The following is a 26,327-nucleotide window of genomic DNA, read 5'->3' on the forward strand; positions in this document are numbered from 1 at the left end:
TTCACTCTCTATTCTCCGACGGAACCGCCGCCGGTCATCTTCTTCGGCGAAACCCGATACTTTCTCTTCACCTTGCTAGCAGCGACGCCGGAGCTCTGTCGTTACCACTGTCGATGCATCCCTCAGATCTGGTTGCTAGCAGCGACGCCATGCCTCCCATTGCCGTCGAAGCTCTGTCGTGACCACCGCCTATGCATCCTCCAGATTTGGTTGGTGTTGTGGTTCGCCGGAGAAGTAAGCTCCAGTGATGGCTGTTGTTGTTGTTGTTGTTGCTGTTGCTGACTACCGTCTCTCTCTCTGTTGTTTGCTCCGGATCATCGGAGCATTTGTATTCATTATTTTACAGTGTTTTGGTTAATTTTTTAGATTGTATTCACTTTATTGTTTTGTATTCAGTTTTTTTGAGTGTTTTTATTAATTTTTAGTGTATCTATGTTTTTATGTATTCAATTTTTAGTGTATTACTTGCTGCCTTCACTAAAAAAAATTTGTATGCAACAAGTTGAATACAATATTTTTTGTATTTATGTTGTTTGAATACCACTTATTTTTAAATATAATAAAGTGAATACAATGTAAAAGTAGCTATAGATGAATACAACTGAGTTGAATACATTTGACATAAATACAGCTGAGTTGAATACATATGACTTGAATACAGTGAAAAGAATTTTTGAAATTTTTTTATTCGCTGTATTCATGAATACAGTTAGACCGTTTTATGAATACAAATTTTAAACCCCTAAAGTATAGTCATTTATGTAAAATTCCCAATAAATTTCTCTCAGTCTTCTTTTGCAAGTCCAAACTATCAGGCCCGAAAAGTGTTTAAAACTGGGCTTTTTAAATTGGATCACATGTCACCCAACAGATACTGAACGACGGATGCACTTCTAAAACTGCAAGGGCAATTTACAGGATTGTTCTTCGTTGGGAGTTGGTCTTTAATTTTTGCTCCTCAAATTAGTGGTCTTTAATTTTTGACCTTCGCTCAAAATTCTTTGGTTTCGAATTCGAATCTCGCTCAGTCAAAAATTTGCAAGGTAGAGTTTGGATTCACAAAATTGTGCCTTAAGGCAGAATCTTGGCCTGAAGCCTGAAGGTAAAATTAACTCTGCCTTGAGAATTTTTTTTTTTTTTTTTTACTGAGCTGGGGTTTTAACCCAGAACCTCAGAGTATTAGACGAAGGAAAAAAATTAAAGACCACCCGAAATGAAGGGCAATCAGCACAAAAAAAAAAAAAACTGCAATTCACCCAACTGGCGTTTCTTTTCTTTTTCTCTGTCACCTTCATGATTTGTATTCGAAGCTTGAAAATAGTAGCCCACTACTTGGCTCGAGTCATTATTACTATGTATAAGGGACAACCAAAGGATATTTGTAATCCTCATAAAAGTTTCCAATAAAATGTTAAACTTTTTAATTAATTACTTTTCGGTCCTGAACTTATTTAATAAAGTCAAAAAAAAATACTTTTTGTTCTTATGATTTATTTTTCAAAAGTTATCGAACCCCTACCTAATTTACCTTTTTTTATTTTTTATTTTCTATTCGGTATCCGATATTTGCATTGGAGCTCGACTAATCCGAATTTACGTCGCATAGGGCCCAATCGGGGGAAGCGCTCCCTACCAATAATTTTTTTCATACCCAAGCTCGAACCCGAGACCTCTTTTTAAGAGAGGAGCAGCCACATCAACTCCACTTTATTTTCTATTTTACTTTTTTCTATTGATGTTATCTATTAACCCAAAAAATAGTCATTTCTTCGCTTGATATTTTTGCTTCTTGTTGTTCTCTCGTTTTCTCCTTTTTCATTTGTTGCTTATTATAGATTTTTACAGTGTAAGCATTTCTTTTACTTTATGTCTGTATTATGAAATTTGAGAATCTCAATTTCTAAATATTCTTTTACTTACATGTAGGCATTCCTTTTACTTTATATTTATACTTTAATGCATGAGCTCATATGTGTTCACAAAGATTTTTACTAAAATTATCAAAATGCCCTATAGTGTTGAAAATAAGACAATGTTATCAGCCAAGATCGTGTTATCTTTAAAATCTCTTGTCTGGTTAACTAAAATTAATATTTTAAACACAAAATGAGTTTGAAGGAGGGCGGAGTTAGAGTGTCAGCTAAGGGTTTGATCGGATTCGATAGCCCTTTGGTTCAAATTTTGTATTTGTCTTAAAAGTTCATTAAATATGTATAGACTATTAATTTAGAATTAAATAACTTAAAAATTAAAGTTCATAACTCATAAACTTCAAACTCTGACTCCCCATATGAGTTGAAGTAAATAATTTCATTAAAAAGAAAGTTAAGATATTAAAGGAGTGAAATGAAAATTTTCCTTTCATATACTTATTTGAAATTTAATTATTACTAACATAAATTATATTTTTCTAATTAAAATATTTATTTTTATATCTTGAGTTTGGGCCTGGACTTAGCACGAGCCTCATGAAACTAGTTTGTTTAGATATAAGTATGATGAGCAGGCCTCTGCTTGGATAACTTCATATAACTGCTATTCCACTTTTCTCGTGCTTGTTAAATTACACTGTCGATTTTGTTAACTTTTTGGAGGAAAATACTAATGCTTGAGCAACAAAATTAATGAAATATTTTATGGGTTGAAGCAGCCTATAAGAACACACAATGACAAGTAGACATTAATTTGGAAATCACGGGGAGAACTAAGGTTTCAGTGAGATCTAGTACCGTCATCTTTCCTTTTTGTGGTTCTTTTCCAGAATATACTTTATTACTCAAGTTGTTCTAGTGCTAGATTTCTTTATTCTTGATTTGGTTGTTAAGTGCTTCTCCAGATCCTTTTTCCCTGATGTAATGTAGGGAAGCAATTACCATAATTATATACATTTTGCAGATTCAATCTATCTTCGTATCTTTATTTGACGTGGAAAGTAAGATATATTTCTACAATTTGTTTCGGTGCTTAGCAAAGCAATGCAACCCCGCTCTCTCATCCACTCAAATCGGCCAAAAAAAAAAAAAGAAAACCATTATATTTGTGATTGACTTGTTCCCATTTTGCTAGCTTAGCTAGGAAAGGCAAATCAGCCAAAGCCGAAGGTTAGACTGAAATAGATTGCAAATTCAATTCATTAGAAATCAGATCTAAGGACAACATCTCTTAAAAGAAAAAGGAAAATAAAAGATAGGAAAGTCCCGCCTTTATTTTGACTATCCTAAACTAGAGTTCAGAGGACTTGACGGACCACCTCAAAGGTCGAAAAAAGATTCTTGAAGACCACATAAACTCCTGCTGAAACAGATATGGGGGATAAGCAGAGCTAGCTCATAAAACATTATCACTTGAGATCGAAGTTCACGGTTTACTAGAGACAAAGTAGGCGTTTGGACATGCGATTTGAAATCGCTTCAGAGATGAAATTAGCGTTTGGACATGCATTTCATCTCAGGGTTTCAAACCATGATTTGAAATCCAAATCATCCAAAAAGGCATGATTTGGGGTTTCAAACCATGATTTCAAAATTTTTAAATCCAAAACATGACTCATAAATTTATATTTTGTAAAAAAAGACCATAAGTTGGTAGATATTTTTAGCAATTACTCACACCAACCATTTACCAACCTTTATTTATGTCTACCATGTGAGAGAATTATATTAAAGAGTAGTTACATTACTATTCATGTTAAATTTTCTTTTTTATTGAACTAAATTTTGATCAATTGATGTTGTATTTTTTAGAAAAGCACTTGAGTAGCTTATTAATTTTGTTATATAACTATGACTTAATCATCATTTGGTAAGATTGTATAAAAATTGAGAATATTTTGATAGTTTTCACAACTTGTGGGGTTTCTAGATCTATAAAAAAAAAAATACAACTTAAGAAATTCAAATTGCATGTCCAAACATGATTTCATCTCATGACTTCAAACGGCGCCAAAGAATTATGTCTTTTTTTTTCCGTTCTATTTAAGCTTGGTTAACAAAGTTATCTTGATATTTGTGTTGGCAATAGACAAATAGTAGCTGCTAGATAAAATAGTTAATTAAAGTACGCGCAAACTTGCTGTCATGACACCATCTCTAGAAGAAATTACCATAACTTGGAGTGATCGATATGACTTTTCCCCACATCCTTCATTGGAAGGAAAAAAAAAAAAAAAGAAGTTAGTTGACCCTACGACGTAGATATAAAGCTTCCACATGCAGTCTCCAATAACTGAAAATAACCAAAGAGGAACCATGACTCACCCAGCTATGAAAAAAGAAGATCATTCGTCAATACCGTAAATGATGGAAACTTTTGGGGTGGGTTCGTTTGGTGCTCCAGCCCCACGAGCAATTAAAAATGTACGAATGACATTCTCATGCATATATGTTTAACTAATGTCTTTCTGCTCACGTCTTGTGATAAAAATATCAAAATTAGCTGAATAGTAATGCTATAATTTTTATTAAAGCAAAACAATAATCACAAATCAAACATATCGTCATGATTCTTTTAACATCCTATACAAAAAAAAAAAAAAAAAAAATTGACAAAACGAAGTGTGAGAAGCATATTAGATCAAATATGAAGCAGCCCTACTAATTTAGTAGTATTTATGAACATGAAAAAGCAAAACATAAAAATTAACTGGAGATGTGTAAGATACTATCATTCAATGAACTCCTGGAACCTTGTTATTCTTGATGAAGCCTCCCTTCCTATACACGTTGGTGCCAAGTTTTTCAATTTCATAAGCCGGACTTCAATTTAAAACACATTCCTGCAAAAGCTATTTTATATTTTATTTTTCTATCCGAAATAGCAGAAATCAGTTACAAGCAGTTCATAAAAGGAAGAATGATCAACCTGCCGCAATGGTGGAAAAATCACCTTTTTAAGAAATCAATTTAACACACTTTGTGCAATTACAAGTTAGTATGTCATGTTGAAGTGTTCTTATATTATGCTTTTACATTATATCTTGAGCAACTCTTTTGTTTTGTTATTCATCAGTATCAAAATATTCATTTGCTCTATGTCGATCTTGTTCTGCAATAATTGACATGGCACACGTGACCTTATTTAATTTCCTAGATTGAGAGCACAGTTAGTCTTTAAGATCTTCCACCGGCTTCCATATTAGCATATCTGCCAATATTGTTGTGTATATATATATTAGATACATCGTCAAAGATAGCCCAAAAAGCATTAAACCATTAACAAAATTATTTGTACTTCCACAAAATGAAAGTAGACTCCGAACATACCTAATAACACGAAGAGTTGTAGTCTGCCCCGTCTTATGTGTAAATGGAACCGTGCTTTGTTAGTGTACACAGACACGATTCACTAGCTTTTTATACAATCCCAAACTTACCTGAAAATATCTTCTGATTAATTCACTACTGATGAATGGACAAATAGAATCATTTCATCTTTTCTTGGGTGATTGGATTGATTTAAAAAAAAAAAAAATCAGAAGATAACCTTTATTCACCTAAGATTAGGGAAAATGAAAAGCCATAGCTTAGATTTAGAATTGTAACCGGCCAAAGCAAGAATGTGACTATTTAATGATAATAGTAGAGAACGTTAACGTGCAATTATTAGAAAATTAATGAGGTACTTTTTTGGACTTTTTAAAATATCACATAAATTAAAATAAAAGGGATAAAATTAAAAAAAAGGAGAAAAAAGATAAATAGCATTCTAGGCCATAGAGAAATGTCAGATCACCTTGTCTATGCCTAGTTATATATAGATTTACTCATGGGCGTTTCCTCTAGTGTATGACAAGTGGTTTCATAAATTTATTAAGTATCCATAAATATTTTACCGTGAACCTGATCATTATTGAATATTAGGTCGAGATTATTGTTATAGGGATCCATAAACTTCAAATCCCGAATACGCCTCTGTTTACTCATTAATTTTAGTTCAACATATATGATATCTCTGACCAGGCATTCCTTTTGAAAGGCTTCACTACTAATTAGTGATCCATTTAAATCATAATCATAATCATAATCAAAGTAATACTTTTGTAATTTGCATTACTAGATTTTTTTGGACTTCTCGTGTATTGAATTTGGGATGGTAAAAGTAATTGCAATTGAATAAAAGCAAGCATCGCTATCACAAAACATGCCAGTAAAGAGGGTACCATTTCTTTGACGAAATAACGGAGACATTGACATGAAAAATCGCACTAACGCCATCCAAATGGAGATGCAGGAGTGGGTTATTTGAAAGTTAATTATGAATATCCTCTTCTTTTCAAGGAAATTAATAGTTGTATAATGAGTCCTAATAACAATGATAATTACTAGGTTATACTTACAGATAACCGTAATAAACTCATCCAATTACGACTTCTTTATCTTATACTTACAGATAAACCTAATAAACTCATCCAATTACATCTGGGAATTTGAATAATGTGATAAAAAGATCATTGCTCCGACAATTGTATAATCCACTTGTACTACCGAAATTTTTTAGCAATACACAAGCAACATCAAGGACGAAAGAGGCCTTGATATGCTTATATAGAGAGAGACATAAACCTAATAATAGAGCCAGGTGTCTGGCGAATTTCCAATCCAGTAATCATATTCATCCACCCATGGGGACTGATAGGAATGCATAAAATTTTGTACTGTGAAAGAAACCTAACCTAAGACTAACAACCTAAAGTAGAAACAAATTGGGAGGCAGGTTTAGTTAATTTGTCAACCTCTCCCTTGATAGCTAGATTACTTGTCAAGACCTCGATCCCTCTATATCTTCTTGTTTAATTGTCAAAGATTCGTTAATTTTATGAACTCTTTTTTCCTTTTTGGTTTAGATCAATGTAACCTTGAGACGGATTTAGGATTTTAACTTTACATTTTCAAGATTCAAAATTCTATCACTGCTTATTACTGGTTTGAAATCTATTATTTATGCTTATTAAGTGAAATTTTTAATACATGTATCATATTTGATCTAAAACTACTGAATTCAGATGAACTTGTAAAATATACTACTCCCCTCTATACCCCTGACCTTGTTCCTTCGTTCATGCAAATAATTTGATGCCTTTCTTTATTAAGCTAATGAGTTAATTATTATATTACTACATTACCTTGTTCTTTTAACATTTCAGGTAAAAATGACAAGTAACATGTTATTATAAGTTAAACTTTAATGACAGTGCAAAGGTAATTAACTAATTAATTAAGTCTATGCTCAATTATGGGGCCACCTAAATTAGAATGGAGTAATTAAGCAGTATAATTTTTCTTCTCAACCTCTGAGAATTGAGATTGCGAGCTAATTAGCGCTTCTTGTATGCTTTTCTTTCTTTTTTACTTTTATATAGTCGGTTTTGAAGTGGGAAAGCAAATAACTGTTGCAGAATCAATCTACTTTAGGGCGATGCCTAATTTGTGGAATACAGTACTAAATTAATCCCACTTACATATTTAGCTAGCTAAGCCTAACCCTAAGATTGGTTCCTTAGACAATACATGAATGCTACTCCTATTTAGTTAATTGAACATCGGTATCACCTAGCTATAATTGTTTATAATTAGCATGTGACCAGAAATTAAAGATAAGATAAAAGAATAAAAAAGCAGTTCAAGGACAGATTCTGTGTTTGGTATGGAGGAGTTTTTTATTTTTTTTATTTTAAAGTTTACCTTGTTTGATTGGTCAAAATGTATTGAAAAATATCTTCTCTAAATAATAAGTTCCTTCAGCGGCATTCTATGCTGAATGTCTCATCGACACTTCTCAATACCCCACACCCGAACTCATATATGATCTGATTATATATAAATGCTCTTGAAATAATATTTTTATTTACCTAACAAGCGCTATAAAATAAGTAACGAAAGGAAAATATTTCCTTTGTAACTAACACCGCTTAGTGTGTTGGCAATATGATATTAGTAAATATTGACTGGTTTGATCATACAGATGACTTTTTTGGGGAACCTTTGGACTAGAACCTTATGCTAATTTTCCCTCGGAACTTCATAATTGCCTGAATACCTATCAAAAATCCAAGTTTATACCAAAAAAATAAATATAATACTGTTTTTATCATGATTCATGACTTATCAGGCAGAAACGACATCGAAATATTTCAAGCTAGCAACCAAATCGTCTTCATTGAATTGGTGATTGACGACGTACTAATACGGTAATACCTAGTTTGGAATATTTATAGATTTTTAAATTTGATCTTGTGATTCTTTGTGTATCACTATCTACGGTCCTTTGTTTTGTAAATTTATCTTGTATAACATTATTATATATAACGTCTTGGAATTTTTTTCATCCATTCAATTAATTAAAAAAAAACTGAAATAAAGAGATGATGGTGAGGATGAAGAAAAACATTATACTCAGTTTTTTTATTTTTACATTTATTTTTTATAATTTTCATTTCATTTTGCTCTTTGTTACTATGTTTTTCTAGTGTCGGTTTCACTAATGATACTACTAATGAATGTGCTCTTTCAGAGAAGGACCACAGAAAATGCATGTTGCAACTGTTATATGCGATTATATATTTCCTTGGTTGTGCGCACACACACAGAGACACACATAAATATATTGTTATACTTTGGGTAGCTAATGGTTTTAAAGTACTTGATAAACATAATTTAAGTTTCTTTAGAAGTGTAAGAATTCTGAGATACTAATAACACTGATATCTGCATCTGATTTTTTTTTATTCATACCGTTGAACAAAAGTTTACTTTTTTATGCTAGTACTTTGATGAGTCGATTTTCATGTTTGTCACGTAAGCAGAGAATCGTAACCCTTTTCTTTGGAAAAAGAAGCTCACGTGAAGTCCAGACTTAATTTCTTTGATGGATTAGAACCCAAATATATACCTTCCCTAGATATTTTGATCAAGATGTGGACAAAAATAGTAAAGTTACTTCCTTAATTATTTTTATGAGTTTAACTAAACATTAAACTAAACTGAAAAAGGGTTTGTGGAGGTAGGTCAAGCTTAGCTTTAGTTGGGCTTGCAAAGGAGAATAAGGAGAAGGGACTGATGAATATATATATATATATATATATATATATATTTTGTTAGAAAAAATGGGGGTAAGGAAAAATAAGGTGGGGGAATCGAACTCTCATTAACAAGATGAAAGTTCATGTAGCCAACCAACTGAGCTACTAAAATTCTCCATGACTGATGAATAATCCATTTCCTATATAAAAATATTTTAATTTCCAAACCTATATTTCTTTATTGATTGAAGGCAAAACAAGAGGAAATCGAAAGATTTACTAAATGACGTACATATCTTAAAGCATATTTTATCTTATTAAGAAACATAAAAAAAAAAAAAAAACAAAGAACAAAGACTTAAATTATTGGTGACTTTTTTTTGTGCGTGTAATTTATTCCAACAATCAATTCCCTATATTCCTGTCAACAAGATTAAACAAGTGAACCAATAAGGTTCCTATTGTAAGTGTTTCGATAAATATCTAACCAAGAATTTGTACACACTTGATAGCTACAGGTCAATAATGAGAGCCTTAACTCCTGCGCAAAATCCATCCCTATGATGTTACCATCCATATAGTAGTACCTTCCCTTTTGAGGTCCTTGAGGGAGAGACACAGTCCCATAGTGTCTTGTTTATTTTAAGCAAAACCTAATTTGGTAGGTAGGTTTCGTTCATTGTCCTATCTCTTTAGGATCACATTCAATACCATGCCCTCAATGATGACCATTGTAGTTAGCTATTCGTTGACTTCTTCTTTCTATAATACTGGTGCCGACTTGCACAATTAGACATTTCTAATTATCTCTCTTCATCATAAATATCAGATAATTTTGCTTAGACAAATTGGAAAAATAATCAATTCGCATTTCTTGTTTGTACTCTATTGACTGCTAGGTCATACTTTTAGGTTCAGTTAATTAGCTCTTTGTAGACTTTCAAGATATCTTCCTTACTCATATCAGGGAAGTCATTTTCTTTATTTTTAATTCATTTCTTAAATAAATGTTTCCCTAAATTTTTTACTAACAAAACATGAGAAAATATTTTTCTCCACACCAAAAACGCCCTTAGCGAGATTTTAAGTAGTACCTAAGTAGCGTTCAAGAATGAAGTGATCAACATTGGACTACCAATTCAATCTCTAATTTTTTAAGTTTTGAGTCAAGTCTTTCTTTTTCTTTTTAAATGATCTTTGGGACATAGCATTATAAGTAAATCATGTGATATGGTTGGAAGAAATTAAATTAATACAAAAAGGTAAAATTAGAAAAATAAGATAATGTAGCTGGGTTCATGTTCCAGGCTGATTTAAGTGCCGCTTGAGAAGCTGGCAACGTGAACGGCAAATTTTAGTGCAAGGCACATCCAGAGAAGCAAAACTGTCCTCCATAATTACAATCAGATGCTGAGCTGAAACGCTCTTATGGAAAACTTTTCACATAATTTATCATGACAACTAAGATGGCGAGTTATTTCTCCATCTTTTTTGTTTTAAATGATGAAAGAAATTAAAAAGAGAACAGAAGGATAATTGGCGGGTTAATGGGAGTACCTAACTTTGCTGCTTTACCAATCACTTTTTTTCTTTTAATGGAAGGCAACTAGCTAAGTCCCTTTCATTGAATAGACACTAAAATTACCTTCGAGTTCTTCTGGACAAAGACGAAAGTAGGATTTGAACATTATGAGTTCGAGTTCGGGATTCTAACCCATAGTATTTGATTTATTAGGATCAAAATCTATAACTTATACTTGTTTGGTTGATTTTTTTAACACATATACAGGATTCAAATCAAAGCTATTGAGTTCGGACAAACTCATAAAATATATGGTAGGTCACCCCTCATTCTGGAAGTCCGCATTTTGACGAGTGTTAAACTAAAGCTATTGAGTTCGGACGAACCCATGGTAGGTCCCCTCATTCTGGAAGTCCACATTTTGACCTTGTTTTAACACTCCAGCATTCTAAGTGCAAAAGACACTAATAACCATCCAAACTACAGGGCAATAATGAAATAGATAAATGGTTTAGCTTTTCAATTAGCCAATCATGAAAATGAAAAGATAAAGCGGTCATCCATTTAATATTACATAATTCATACTATAGACCAACACTGTTCTTGCAAGAAACCTTGCTTCATGCAAGTTGAAACCTTTGTGAGACAATTAAGTAAATTTTGTCTAGTTTATTTTTGGTGGACCTATTCTTCAAGTGTCATTGATGCGGAAAAAACTCCCCAATCAACAAAAGGTACATAATAAAACTTTTTTCAAGAAATAATAATAACAGTAGCTCCCATTTTCTATTAAAGAAGCCTGTTTTAATTTCTTTACTCCTCAGAAAGACAGACACAAAAATGTTTATTCTATGATCAACCAAACAATTCACAAGATCCTTCCCACTTGTATTTTCCAGCCACTGCCCACCTCCATTCTTGCCTACATAAAAATCAAAGTCATCTCCTAAAATTCATGGGAATGAAGAATGATGCCTTACTACCAAACTTCATGTTCAAGCAGTGGCTCAAATTTAGATTCACAGCCAAGTTTTCATTCAGTTCCTTCAATCAATTCACTATCTCATGATCAGAGTTTATGTCTTAATCTTGACACTCACCATCAATGCATAGCCACTGTTAAGGGAGAGAATTCCTATACATCTTCCCTTGTACTTGCAGGGAAATTCCTTTTTACTGGCTCTTCTGATAAAGAAATTTGTATGTGGGAGCAAAGAGCTCTAATTTCCACATTAGATGCTAGTATAATTGACACAGTTATAGCAGGGAAAGGTGCAGTGAAGTCCCTAGTAATTTTGGCTGATAAGGTCTTTAGTGCTCATCAAGATCACAAAATCAGAGTCTGGAGAATCGTAAACCATAATTCAGATACTCCAAAAATTGTTCATTTGTCCACTCTCCCAATAATTAGTGACAGAGCCCTTAAATTTATGATACCAAAGAACCACGTTCAGATCAGGCGCCACAAGAAATCCACATGGGTGCATCATGTTGACACAGTCTCAGCACTAGCCCTTTCGAACGATGAGTCGTTCCTCTACTCTGTTTCATGGGATCGAACACTTAAAATTTGGCGAACCAACGATTTTAAATGCTTGGAGTCAGTAGCAAATGCACATGATGACGCTATCAACGCTCTAGAAATATCACATGATGGGGATGTCTTTACGGGATCAGCTGACAAGACAATCAAGATTTGGAGAAAGGGATTTGAAGAGAAAAAACATTCACTAGTTTGTACACTAGAAAAACACAAATCTGGTGTAAATGCACTAGCAGTTGGGAGAAGTAGTACTCATTCTGTTTTATATTCGGGTGCTTGTGATAGGTCAATATTAGTATGGGAGAAGGATGAAGGCGGTGACATGGTGCTGGTGGGTGCACTGAGGGGTCACAAAAAGTCCATATTGTGTCTGGCTGTGGTTGCAGATTTGGTGTGCAGTGGTTCAGCAGATAAAACAGTGAGAGTGTGGAGAGGGGTTGAGAGATGCTACTCTTGTCTTAGTGTTATTCAAGGACACAGTGGACCAGTGAAGTGCTTGACTGTGACTAGTGATCAACAACTTCCATCTGATACAACTTCTTGTTATGTCCTATACACTGCTAGTCTAGATGGTGAAACCAAGGTTTGGAAGATTTTTGTTCCACTTCTATAAAGGTTTAAATCCCCCTCTTCTCTAAGGCTGTTGAAACACTCAATGATTCTTCTCTTTGATTTTTATTCCAGATACGTATCTGTTGGCTGATAGATTTGTCTGATGAACTTGCGCATGTTCCATATTTGCCAGTTCAATATTTCTGTATAATTATATTTTGCACTTTATAATTAGATTATTGGGCAAGTGACCAAAAGAAGAAAATATCTACAAATTTTAACTTTTTTCTTCTTTAGTTGGATTATATTGCAGGATTATTCTATTGAAAAAGACTATCACTATGAAATAATTATGCTTCTTAAACTGGGAACCAACTTGGTTGATCCTTACCCCTCATAAAGTCCTACGTATTAATTATGATTATTTTTAGCTGTGGACCGAATTAAGTTTTCACATACCGGAAACTCGTCCTGTTGAAAATTAATTTCACACAGTTTACCTAGCAGTGGACTGAGGGAAAAAACTAAAGTCTGCATATCCTAGTAAGAGATAGTGCCGAAAGTTGGATAAAGAGATTATTCGGAATAAAGAATGGTTCCTCCGTGACTAATAACTTTTTTTGGTCTAATTCTGCCGCTGATTATACTAGTATTAAGTTTTCCTAGGATTAGTTGAACTTTGGAGTTTCCAGACAGACCAAAAGTACATGGAATATGATATTTTTAATATGGCTTAATCAAATGTACGGCATAGACTAAGATATTCATGATTATGCTTTAACTTAACCATAGAAAAAGACATGCAATAACAAGTCTTTTCACTAATTGGAAATTGATACCCTCTCCCATTTCAATCTACACGGCAGAGTAGGTAATAGCATTTTGCCACAATTTCAACCTTAATTATCTTATTGATGCGTCATTGTTATGTTGCTCTTATTTTAGTTCCAGCTTAAATAGCTTATCTACACAACGCTAATCCCTTCCTTACGCCTACCTAGTTTGTATTCAGGAACAAACCAAAAAGATTTCCTCCAAGCCAACAAACGATTACCTATGGATAAAATTCTTAGTACAGGACAGGCGAAGATTTTTTTATATTTTTTGGTAAGCAGAAGGACCAAGGTTTTCTTAATACAAGTGGGAAGAATGTTAGGTAAAATCCATTGTTTAAGGTCAACAATATCCTGTCACAGTTTCGTATGCTCCGCTATGTGATGCAACCGAAATTCTAACAAGGTACACAAAATCACAGATTATATCCTTAGCCACAGTAGCACAATTCCAATCCTAGCTGAGAGTTATTCAATTTCACACAATTACCGCAGCCACATGGATCAGGTAACTTGCTGTGAAATATTCTGAATCCTGAATATGTCAAACTGAAACTATCTGCTTACATCACAAAAGACAAAGCATAAAAAATTGCATGACAAATTGAATCACCAACTGGCACGTGAGTGTGGCGGCCATTTAGGTCTTTGTTAGTCAAGACAATGATATTTACAAAAATTGTTTAATTCAAAACCGCAAGAAGACAAAATAATAAAACTATTGTGTGGATGTAATATACATTCATCTTAGTGGACAGAATTGAAGCCAAATCTGTGTGGTGTACCTTCTCAAGGTACTAATAGTACTGCTTCCAGCAATCTATGAGTACAATGTTTGTGCTTCTAAACTCGAGAGAAAGGCTACTGAAATACAAATTTCCCTCCATCATACATTAACTGTACAATTGGAAGATAAGGAGGTAAGACAACATTTCTCTCAGAGTGGAATCTTAGCTGGAGTTCCTGGATCTCGAGGATATTTCTTTGGCGTAGGTTTACCTTTCAAACAAATTATGGCAGTTCTCTGTCCATGTTTACTGTGGGAATCAACTGCATTACAAAATAAACAAACAAATGAATGAATGAAAGAAATGAGAGGACATTGTAAAATGTAACTACTCATCTAGAGACCTACTCAAAGGAAGCTAACCTAGGTCAAGTGTAAGAGCAGGACCTATCATACTGTGACATAACAGCAAGATATCTGATATCTTCACTTTCAAAGTTACAAGTAAGAAGATGTGATACTGCTTATAATTGATTCTTCAGGCTGAGGAAAGCCCAGCGCATTGACCTCAATCCTGGACTTTGAAAATAATAATTCTCAGAAACAGGACGATGTGGATCTGGAAACCCAACAATCACAGGAAGTCGGAAATAATTCACCGCAGATCTGCCGTTATCTAGTTCCTATATAATTTTTTGGAGAGGTTTGTTTTATCAAATATAATACATGAAAATTCATAAACCTTAGAACCAATCTGAACTGCGGTCACATCCTTTTGTAACTACAATGTGAAAGACATGTGAAAGAGAACAATACCACAGCGAATTTGCAATAGAGAGGCTCCCATCAGTTGTATTGCTCTCTCTGCTCTATCTACTTCCTCCTGTCAATGAGTTTGAAGGTTGAGAGCGGTTATTGCAAATATATGTCAATAGTTTCTCTTCTCAAATCTTATGCAAATCATCTTACATCCTACAAATTCATATCGAGTTACTTTCTTCAATGATACTCATATTGCATTTTCAGTAGATTGCCACCGCAGATCTGCTCTAGGTTTTAAGAAGAAACAACAACATACCCAGTGTGAATACCACAAGTGGATTTTAAGAAGAATAAATAACATTTTTTTATCCCTCAAAAGTAGTGTGACCGACCATTGATTTTTGCGCATTTGTTCTCCGAAGTTATAGGATTAAGCAAATTTCATCCTTTTCATTCTTTTGGAGCAAAAACTGAACATAAGATAAGTGAAATATAGCGTGTACAAATTTTGTTCGGTATATAATGCATGATATGACTACAATCGTTCAAATTGAATGAAATCCCACTACTGAATTGCATCAAAACCCATGATAACTCGACCTAATGGCTAGAGACATCCATTCGCTTTGTAAATTAACCAAAAACAACAGGTTCGACATATTAGGAATGGATTATGCTTGGATTTCAGAAAATATTTAACAAATGTTTCAAAATGCCTTTCATTCAAAGAACCAAAGAATGAGAACACTAAATTCAATGTCCAAAATTGCAGAATACCCCATAGTCAAGGATCCATAAATATCGTTTTTCTATGTAACTGTGAAATGATTCTCTAATACAATGGCAAACCAATCTAAACAACATATAAGTTCAATTGTGTAAGCACTTGTATCTGGTATTAAGCAGCAGCCCTATGCCAAATAGTTCATTGGGTTAAAAACTGCAGCGAAGGTTCTTTTAAGACATAAAATCTTGACTTCGTGAGCCTGTACGGCAAGAAATTATTTAATTTCTGAACTAGCACAAATTAATGTCTGCCTGCTTCTTCTTTTTTCTGTTGATAAGTAAACATTACATACCTTTTCTGGGGGAACAAGGAAGACAATAACAACAACCACAACAACATACCCAGTGAAATCCCACATAGTGGGGTCTGGGGAGGGTAGTGTACGCAGACCTTACCCCTACCTTGGGAAGTAGGGAGGCTGTTTCTGGTAGACCCTCGGCACAAGGACAAGCAGTATAAACGACATGGAAAAATACCGTAAAAAGCATGAAAAAGCGGGCTGAAAAACAAAGAAAGGGGAGGAACAAGGAAGACAAAGTATAATATACGTAAACAATATGTGATAATTAACAAGGACAAAAAGGAGTGGAGAGTATTTAAACACAACGAGACATGGAAGATGTTCAAAAACCCTCCACTAAGAAAAAACAACTTTTACTGGGGAGGGGTATTACATAAACGCCTTGCAGAATTTTTTTTATAGGAAAATAGAATGAAATGGAGATGATGAAAGATAAAATCATATGTTCCCAATAGCACCCAAGGGTGTGGCTTGCTTGCTGGTCAATAAAGTGGTAGAAGAACCACGAGATCTCAAGTTCAAATCCTAGCAGAGAAAAAAAACACTAGGTTATTTCTTTCCATTTGACTAAGCCTTGGTGGGGAGAGAGTGGAGAGTTGGTACCTGTGCTAGTGGGAGGTAGCAGGTATTGGTTGGAGTAGCCGAGGTGCGCAAATGAACCTACCAACTAGTAGAATAAGAAAGAAAAATAGAAACTACAAGAGCGCCCACAAGACACAACTTGTTTGATGAAAGCAGAATATGTGAGAAAAAAAGTACTTTCTTATCCGAGGATTCTCCAGATAAAGCCAAATTCTTTGAACCTCAATCCCTCATATGTCCATCCTCGGAAACCTTTCTAGACCTCACATGCGTTTCTATGATAATCAAACATATCAGATCTGACAAGTGAGGATAATTACTTCCCACCTTAAGCATAGCTTAAGAGTAGTGGAGTAATCACACACATATTTTAACTAAAGCACAAAAGCCAAGCCTTACAAAGTAACTTAAACGATTACTATGAATCATAAAATAGACAAACCTGAGGATCATGACCTTTTGCAGCTAGAAAGATACCACCAGTTCGGACTAGAGGAAGGCAATATTCAGCTGCAAGATGACAGAAACTGATAACGATGTCAAGGAATATTAAAGAACATAAAACACAGAGGAAGAAAGAAAATGTGTATACCTAAAATTCTCATTTCTGCAACTGCTCTGGCAACTGCAACATCAAAAGACTCTCTGAAGTTGACATCTTGCCCCAGCGTCTGTCCTATTCCAATGTAAAGAATGTGCATCAAGTCCACAAGTTAAATGAATATTTAAAAATTGTACTACCAGAAGAAAATCTAAACGACGACACTACTATATAATAGGAGGAACAGCAGGCATCAAATTGCAGCAAATTTTAATTTAGAACTTTCCTCCCCAGACATTGATATATGAAGTATCATACACAAGGAGATAAAACCATCAGATGTTCTTACTAGACGAAGGAACATATACAACTGAATAAAAGAATGGACTCTGCACTGATTATTTTGACATAAGGAGGTGTCTAGATGATCATTTTGTAAGTTGGACTGTTCATCTGACAAAGTGGAGACAAGTTAAGGTGCCTACTTATGCACACCCAAGTTGGAGGGCATATTTGCCAGCTGAGGCCAAGTTTGAGGACATGTTTAGGTATTATGCCAATAATTAAACCAAGCCATGGAACTTAACTCCCATTTGGTTTCAGAAAACAAAATAAACATGACCTTGCTAGGAATGCATACGGCTCATGTTGCAACAATGTCACTTACACATATTGACTAAATTAAGAGAATATTTTTGACCAATTACTAAATCAATAATTAAAAAGACATGTAATCTAATGATTTGAGTTTGACTAACCTCAGCTCTTTCTCTCTTAACTTGAACATTTGATAGACCAATCTCACTAACCACATGCTCCAGGAAGGAACAACGCTTATTCATAGACTCAAGAAGAGTCACTTTCCAACCTGCACATACAACTTCATTGAGCTATCATACTAAAGTTCTACATCCATTGAAAATTTAAGAAAGTTAGAGAGAAAAATATGGAAAGAATAGAATGAGATGAATTTGAAAGCAAACCTTAAAACATTTATAGAAACTACGTAAATCAATCTCTTAACAAACTACTCAAGCAGTAAAAGCAACTTGTTCCGTTTAACAAAATGAAATCTCACATTATTTATTTCTTCATTTGATGATCTACTCTTTTCTTTCTTTCCTTTCTTGTTTAGTAACCAAATAAGTGAATATACACAAATGCAACACATTCTACAAAGGCATTTTCTTTTGAGATGTTACTCCTTGACATTGTGAAGAAAAAATGTGAATAGCTACCAGGGGAAGCAATGGCCAAAATTATTCCAGGAAGTCCAGCACCACTTCCAACATCAACGAGATTGAGATTCTCAGACGAAGTTCCACAATGTGAAACATACGAAGTCCGAATCGGTTCTATGATTGAAAGTGAGTCTTCAACGTGCCTTTCCATAACCTCACTCTCCTCTTTTACGGCAGTAAGATTCATTCTCTGTAACAAAACACTTTATCTGAGTATATATAATTTGGTAACACAAACATATACTCCCTCCCTCCAAATTTATGTGACACCATTTGAATTGGCAGAAAGGAACACTTTTAAAACTTGAGAAATGAATATTTGAGTGGATATAAGTCATTTCATTAAGGGTAAAAGAGAAATTTTAAAGTTAAGTTATTTCTAATTATAAAAAGGTGACATTCATTTTGGGACCAACAAATTGCCTGTTGAGGTGGGCTTATAAAGTTAGAACTCCTAACTAATGGCTTTTGGCTTATTTTTGTTATTTTGGCTTAAAAACATGCACTTAAAAAAGTACTTTTTCATATTACACAAACATTGCAGAAGTGCTTAAAAGCACCTAAAATAGGCCAATCCAAACAAGCTCTAAAAGTAAAGTGTGTCACATAAATTGAGACAAAGCAAGTACATAATACACGAAGAGAATGAGCGAACCTGGTTCCATTCAAGGAGGGAATCAATGTAGAGATGCACTTGTTCTTTTTGACGCGAGTTTAGTGCTTCAAAACGGTAAGAGCTGAAGACATTTGTGCTTGCGCTAGTGGTAAATGATTTTGCGGTGAGTGAAAGGTTTGAGGATTTTGAAGGAGTTGCAAGGTGTTTGATGAAAGTCCCAAATGAGAATGGGGTTGGTGGCGCCAATATATTGAATCTACGGCCTCCGCAAAGTAACATTTTCGACCGCTCACTAGGAGGGGCTACACAGGAGCGAGTAAATTTATGTGTTCAATTTCAAGTTGTTCTATTGGGCCTTTTAATCTAACGGCCTTTACTTCAAAAGCCATATCCTCAAAGGAAAATAACTTAATAATATTTATTTAAGAATCTATATTACAAAATATAATGATATTTTTTCTTATTTATAAAATTACAAAACATATTAAATTTGGGCTTAATGGGATACCCACAATTTTAGACTTTTTTTAAGGAAGAAAATGGCATGGGTTAGAATCAATAGATTTTAAATGTGGACTTAATTAATAGGGAGGATAGTTACTTCATTCAACACACCTTCTTCTTCTTTTTAAAAATATTTCTCTCTCTCTCTCTCTCTCTCTCTCCCCCTCTATGATATTTATCAAAACCCATTTTAATACTTAAATCCATCTTCTCTTCTAGTATAAATTTTCAAACCAATATTACAAAGTATTTTTGATTACTAACTAGTGTATTAATTGTATATAAAAATTGATTTGTATTGTTTTGAGATATATATGATCATTGTGTGTTTTGAAAATCTGTATAAATTATATAAACTGTAGTTTTAAAAAATATTGAAAACTTATATATGCATGAAATGTGTATGGAGTCTACTATATGTCATTTTTTAGATATATGCGGTACAATGTGTATAAAATGCGAACAAATTCGATATCAATTACTCTTAAAAATGTTGAAAACTAATATTTGTATGAAATGTGGATGGAATTTGGTTTGTATCCATCAAAAAACTTATTATACATATATACTTTCTCATAATCTATACATACTTTGATCAAATTTTATACAATTTACATGTACTTTGTCATAATCACAATATACATACAACTTTTATACATATTTATACGCTACTAAATTATAACGAATTTATACATTTATACATATTGCATACAAAAATCAATATATACTTATTTTCTGGTGTATGAACTTTGTATGAAATCTAGTTTGTATCAATTACAAGTTTATTATACATATTTTTCTCAAAATTTATACATACTTTGAATAGATTTTATACAATTTATATGTACTTTATAATAACCAAAATATACATACAATTTTTATACATATTTCATATATAAAAATTATAAGAATCTATACAGTTATACATATTGCATACGAAAATTATACATATATGTTTTTTGGTGTATGAACTTTGTACATAAAAATTACCGATTATAATGGAATTTTTTGAGTAAAAGTTGGAGAAAATTAGGTAATAATATCTCTTAATTTTGAATGGGGAGAGAAAAAGTGGACGAAATAAGGAAGCAAAAGTTGGAGAAAATCAGAGAACTATATTTCGAAATTTTGAATGGAGAGAGAAAAGTGGATAAAATAAGTAAAACGATTTCCTTACCTTATTTAATGTTTTTTATTTGCTTCTTTTTAATTCACCTAATTGGTATAGATTTTGTAACAAGTCTATTGATATATTTTGTAAACTGAAAAATATCGTCATGTTCTGTAAATATACCCTCTTACCATGTACATATATGTTTTTTGCCCTATCTGAAATTGGTAGGGTAATTTGCAACTTTGTCTCATTTTGTACTGGTCTTTGATTTTTGTCCCTCAAGGCAAATAACTTTTTTGCATATCATTAGTTTAAATTTCTGCATCATAATATCCCACAAATTATGTCCTACATGATTTTTGTCCTTAAAAAACTTATATCTCGTTAGACATAAGTTCGATTTTGAAAGATGAAAAATAAAAACCAGCCCATTTGAATGACAAAACTTAAAGACCAGCCCAATTGAAGGCAAGCCGTACAATTTCATCAAATTGGGAGGGTAAATATCTTAAAAGGTCATTGAACTTTGATAAATTATGTAGTAAATTCATTGAATTTTGCTACATATCAATAAAATCACTCAACTTTGGCCTATTATCTCATAAAATCACTCAACTACATATGTCATCAAAAAAATCTGACATGGCAATATTAATTAATTATTTTATGCCATGTAGACGTGGGCCTCATAATAAAATAAAATAAAATAAAATAATCTGACATGGCAATATTAATTAATTGTTTTGATTGCATTTATATACAGTAGAAACTTGCACATTTAAATACAACCAAAACAAAAGGATTATCAGTATATAAATACAATAAAATACACAACTCACTCGTGTATTTAAAGGATTTACTCAACTCTGTTTTTATGATACATGTATTTCGTTGTATTTAAAAACACAGAAATACAGCCGAAATTGCAATTTCTAAGAAAAAGAATGTGACCAGCGGGATTCGAAGGTGTCAGTGTACAAATTTTTACTATCAGGTCATTTTAAAGGTAAATAAGGTAACTGTCCTAAGTAAATATATTTACCTTTTTTTCTAATGAAACTGTAATTTACGAAAGACTAATTTAACATTAAGTAGAGTCCTATTTTTACTCTAACTAAAATTAGTTCCTACTCTTTATTCTTTCAATATCATTGCCTAGATAATTCTTTAACCTTCAAACATTATGAACTTTGTAATAAGTAATTCTTTAAACACCTCATATATTCTGAACTTTGGGGAACTTCTTGTTCGACAGTAAGTCCTTATTAATAATGTTGGGGCTTTTTTTGGGTCTATAGCATGTGAAGGGTTATTGTATCTTATTAGGGTTGCTAGAATGGAACTTTGAGAATCAAAGTTTTACTAATGTTGAATGCTTTTAATAATAGAAAGCTTTAAATAAGTCTATCACTTTTTAATAAGAGTTTGTGAAGTTTGTTACTTGTGAATCAACATTTAGAACAAGGGAGGATTTGAAGGAGAAACAACAGCTTACAGCGGAAAAACAACAAAGAGAGAGAAACTCGATTGAACTAATTGGGAGAGAGGAAGACAGAGGAGTTGAAGGGAAGAAACAGAGAGGGGATAAAGAAAAAAAAACTGAGGATGAAAGGAAGAGAAGACAGAGAATAACGAAAAATAAGTTTAATTTTTTTAAAAGAAAATCTATATATAATATAAAGTTAAATATAAGGTGATGTGACACTCTCTATGTAATAGCATTCATATTTATCTTTTTTCTCCTTTTTTTCATTTTTTCCAACTAAGTTATATGTTCTAATTATCAATAATAGTTGGAAAAAGTTTGACAGTAATTGAAGAACATAACGGTTACAATAATGGGAGGCAAACAAAGTGACATAATGTTCCTAATGATTACTCATTAAAGTTGTAACATATGCAGTATTTACACCTGGAAGGAAAAATGACCTTAAGGGATTCCTTTTAGCTTATAAAGAAGTTTCATCTCACTTTATCCAGCATTATTTGGAAAGCATCAAGCGTCTCTCTGGAGGACAATGCGTTTTGGAGAATGGCCAATGAGTGTTTAAGGATAAAAAAGAACAGAAGGAACAACGCATGCACGAGTTAAAGACTTTTTGTTTAATTAAATAAAGTTAATGATGGGATTTATTTTCCTATTTTATGGAAAATACAATTCATGGCAGAGAAGGCTAGATCATAGGAACCTAGTGAAATTAGTTGGATACTGGTAAAGTATGCTACAATGGCAGAAGGAAAGGGGGGAAAGCCTAGATATTTTCCAGTTCAATGGAGAAAAAAAAAAAATAATCCATGGCAGAAGTTTGGAATAGAAGGAAGAATTGGAGGTATGTCAATGCATATGGCAAGTCTGACAAATTACAGAATAAATTTCTCGGTAAAGAATACCATTACTAATCTTTTCTATTTCTTCATGTTAACAAACAAATTTAATTTATTGCCTATGATTTCTTGATACTATAACTGATATAGAAAAGTTTACAGGTAAACTCTACTCAACAAAATATTCTCACATATTTTTTAGTCGCTCAAACTAAATATTTGATCTTAGAACTTAAAAATAGTAAATACTTATGTATATCGGGTGTTTACGTCAAACCAATTAATTTAATCTTAGAACTTAAAAAGGAGTAAAATAAACATTGCTTAATTATGATTAGTGATAAATACGTGTATGGAAGATATGAGTAATACATTCATTTATTTGATACAAAAATGCGGTGAGAGCAAATTTCTATTGGTACAAACTATGAAAAGCTCCAACAACCTCTTTTTCCTTGTTTTCAAGTTGATTTAGTTGATGACTTCGTGAACATTTTATTGATATTTATTCTTTTATTAAGTGTAGAATTGAGAGGGAAATTACGGAATAGGAATGAAAAAGAAAAAGAAACAATGAAGAGAAAAATTGAAAAAGGAAAAAGAATAGGAGAAGAAATAGGTACTTGGGTTTATTTTTAAAAAATGATAACTTTTTCTCATTTAAGGGAATATGTTTTTCAACTTGCTCCAATCCTTAGAAGATATAAATAATGCATCATTTTTAAATTTATTGTTGTCTTTAGTATAATCGCGCGAAACGCGAACAAATTCTCTAGTTAGGAGAAAGCTGGTAGCCTATTGTACATTATGAGAAGAGAGAAGATCTCCTATTTATAGAAGTTCAAAACTTCTCCTCCAAGAAAAGGATAGACATGATAGAATCTTTTTTCACAAAGGAAATTTTTTCTACCAATAAATCCTTTTTGAAGTAAAACACAATTACGGTAGAATCCAAGTAAGTTAGGAAATTCAAGACAAACCCTAACAAATCTCCCGTTGGCTTGAATTTTCTAGCAAAAAACAATCTTGAGACTTCTACTTATAATCTTCAACATTGCTTGTCATTGTTAAAAATAGGTTTATAAATATTTTTGCTTTATTTTTAAAGATGCAGCAGCATGGATGTTGAAAATATGGTCGAAAATTCATTTCCACATGTAGCAGTCGGACAAAATCTTCATTATCGTGAAATTGGTTTATAGCTTGATTTGAATCTACCTTGAACCCGTCTTCGACCCTTTTTGAACGATTGGTGCTGATACCAATAGTTGGCGATTAAAATAATAGGGCGTCATGCGGAAGCTTACAATTGCAAACCTTAAACACGATAAATCAGATAACAAAGAAACACATACTAAAAGACTCGTAATATTCTAATACGGTTTGATCAATTGATCTACATATAACAAAACTAATCTAAAAGCATAAAAACTATTTGAGAGAAAAATCTTGCCCTAAACGAAACTCTTTAAACGACTACATTGTGGATGCTATTGTGTTATTTATGAAAAGAAAAGATCTTCTATTTACAGAAGTTCAAAACTTCTCCTCCAAGTAAATGATTTCTTGGTAGAAAAAGTTTTCTTTGTGGAAAAGGATTCTACCATGTCTATCCTTTTCTTGGAGGAAAAGTTTCGAACTTCTATAAATTGAAGATCCGTTTCTCACATAATAAACACAATAACATCCACAATACAATCCTCTAGAGATGTTTTGTTTAGGGCGAGATTATTCTCCCAATAGTTTTTGTGTTTTCTTATTAGTCTTTTCATATGTAGGTCAATTGACAAAACAATATAAGAATATTATGCTTATTTTAGTATAGTTCTTGTTGTCGTCTGATTTATCGTCGTTCAAGGTTTTACAATTTTTAGCCTCCGCATGACGCCCTGAATATTTCGATCACAACAGAAAAATATATCTATTCTATATCTATTCTCTCAGTTTCATTAATTTTAGACACAATTTATTTATTAGTTCGTTCCAAAAGAATAACACATTTATATATATTTGGAAATAATTTAACTTTATACTTCTCATTTTACTAAGTTTTTATAGCCATACAAATGCTATGACATATAAAGATCACAAGTTTCAAAACTCTTATTACCGCACACATATTAGTATATTTAAGATCGCCAATTTCAAAAATCTTCTTATTTCTTAAGTTTTACGTCGGATCAGACTACCTCACGCGTACAAATTATAAAGATGAATTACTAATTACAACTAATTAAATAGGAGCAGTCTATTGCTATGCAACTTTTTATTAAAAAAAATAGATTTTTTTTTTCCCTTGATGGTTGAAGATGAACTAAATTACTAATGGCATGAATTAAGGGAAAGCAGTAAAATTAGAGTACAGCAACACCAGAAACTAACTGTGGTTGGACTAAGACTGTACGGAGTGAAATGCAGTACTGGCTGGGACTCAAGGTGCAGAAACTGAATGTGCGGGAAACTTTAATGGGGATAAGGACTAAGAGGTGGAGCAAGTTCAGGAAGGAGGTACTAGCTACAATCTATGGTGCTACCATCTATCACATCTGGATTGCAAGAAATGACAAAATTTTTAGAGGGCAAACGGTACAGGGCAATTTTATACTACAACAGATTCAAAGAGTAATTAGAGAAAGGCTAAACATGTATAGGAGTTCCAAAAAGGGTAGGAAGTTTATTCAGCTTATTGATTCACTATGTAATTAGTTTCAGAGGCTCACTAATGCTTAGCTAATTTGGCTAAGTTTATGAGTACTCTTTTAGGTGTAAGTTTTGATTTGTTGGTATGGTAATAAAGCCAAAAAAAATAAAAAATAAATAAACACGAGAAACTAACTTAGTGATAGCTGCAGATGAATTATTTCTCGAGACGTGTGAAAAAACGAAAGAAGAGAAAAGGTATAGAAACAAAAGAGAAGCTTATCCACGGCCGCAGATGAATTTAAATTTTAAGCTGTGGGAAGAACGAAAATTAAAGTAGAGAAAACAGAAGAATAACAAGAGAAAGTCACGGTGGTACTACTGAATATTCAGTCAAAAGAAACAAATATTCTCTCTCAATCTCTGTCCATGAAAAGGAAAACTCAATATTCTGCACGTACGTTTAAAGATCAGAGAATATAGACAGCGAACTAACATAAAGTCATGCTAACGCCACAGACAAATTAAAGTACAAATAGGACGTATATACCAGATGATGATAACACTTTTTCTTGTTTACATATAAAACATGAAAGCATGTAATGAATGCTACTTAATTTCAGCTATCCCTGCTGTTTGAGCACATGCATTTTTAATTTTACTATCATGGTTTCTGAAATCTTATAAAACAGATCTATATGTAATAAAACGGAATTAAAGA

At 32.8% G+C, this 26,327-nt stretch overlaps 2 protein-coding genes across 5 annotated transcripts; one reads left to right on the plus strand and one right to left on the minus strand.

Moving 5' to 3' along the window:
* The first annotated feature begins 11,218 nt into the window (after positions 1–11,218).
* LOC132058168 (protein JINGUBANG-like) lies at positions 11,219–12,697 on the plus strand. The gene has a single exon (XM_059450719.1). The coding sequence runs from the start codon at positions 11,507–11,509 to the stop codon at positions 12,692–12,694; it is 1,188 nt and encodes a 395-aa protein (XP_059306702.1). The 5' UTR covers positions 11,219–11,506; the 3' UTR covers positions 12,695–12,697.
* Positions 12,698–14,070: 1,373 nt separating this feature from the next.
* On the minus strand, positions 14,071–19,370 carry LOC132055851 (uncharacterized). Of its 4 annotated transcripts, XR_009414674.1 has the most exons (9): positions 19,063–19,370; positions 18,405–18,597; positions 17,925–18,034; positions 17,218–17,296; positions 17,068–17,135; positions 15,010–15,076; positions 14,641–14,767; positions 14,466–14,516; positions 14,071–14,363 (listed from the first exon to the last, which is right to left on the minus strand). XR_009414674.1 is itself a non-coding variant. In XM_059447853.1 (8 exons), exons 1-8 carry the CDS (start codon positions 19,300–19,302, stop codon positions 14,353–14,355), a joined length of 819 nt encoding a protein of 272 aa, XP_059303836.1. In that variant the 5' UTR covers positions 19,303–19,369; the 3' UTR covers positions 14,071–14,352. The 4 variants fall into 4 exon arrangements, 2 of the variants coding, with proteins under 2 accessions (XP_059303836.1, XP_059303835.1); XR_009414673.1 differs by having other exon boundaries at positions 14,071–14,516; XM_059447853.1 differs by lacking the exon at positions 14,641–14,767 and having other exon boundaries at positions 19,063–19,369.
* Between the last annotated feature and the right edge of the window lie 6,957 nt (positions 19,371–26,327).

This window comes from Lycium ferocissimum, chromosome 5 (genome assembly GCF_029784015.1).
Source record: "Lycium ferocissimum isolate CSIRO_LF1 chromosome 5, AGI_CSIRO_Lferr_CH_V1, whole genome shotgun sequence".
NCBI lineage: Eukaryota > Viridiplantae > Streptophyta > Magnoliopsida > Solanales > Solanaceae > Lycium > Lycium ferocissimum.

What these genes read in the sequence shown, in the direction of transcription:
- LOC132058168 (XM_059450719.1), top strand. Translation starts at nt 11,507, where the DNA reads ATGATGCCTTACTACCAAACTTCATGTTCAAGCAGTGGCTCAAATTTA.
- LOC132055851 (XM_059447852.1), bottom strand. Translation starts at nt 19,302, where the DNA reads ATGTTACTTTGCGGAGGCCGTAGATTCAATATATTGGCGCCACCAACC. An exon ending in CCCTCCTTGAATGGAACCAG is followed by an intron (nt 18,598 to 19,062) that starts GTTCGCTCATTC and finishes GTTTTGTTACAG; the next exon opens with AGAATGAATCTTACTGCCGT. An exon ending in TCTATTGCAAATTCGCTGTG is followed by an intron (nt 14,517 to 15,009) that starts GTATTGTTCTCT and finishes TTTGTAATGCAG; the next exon opens with TTGATTCCCACAGTAAACAT.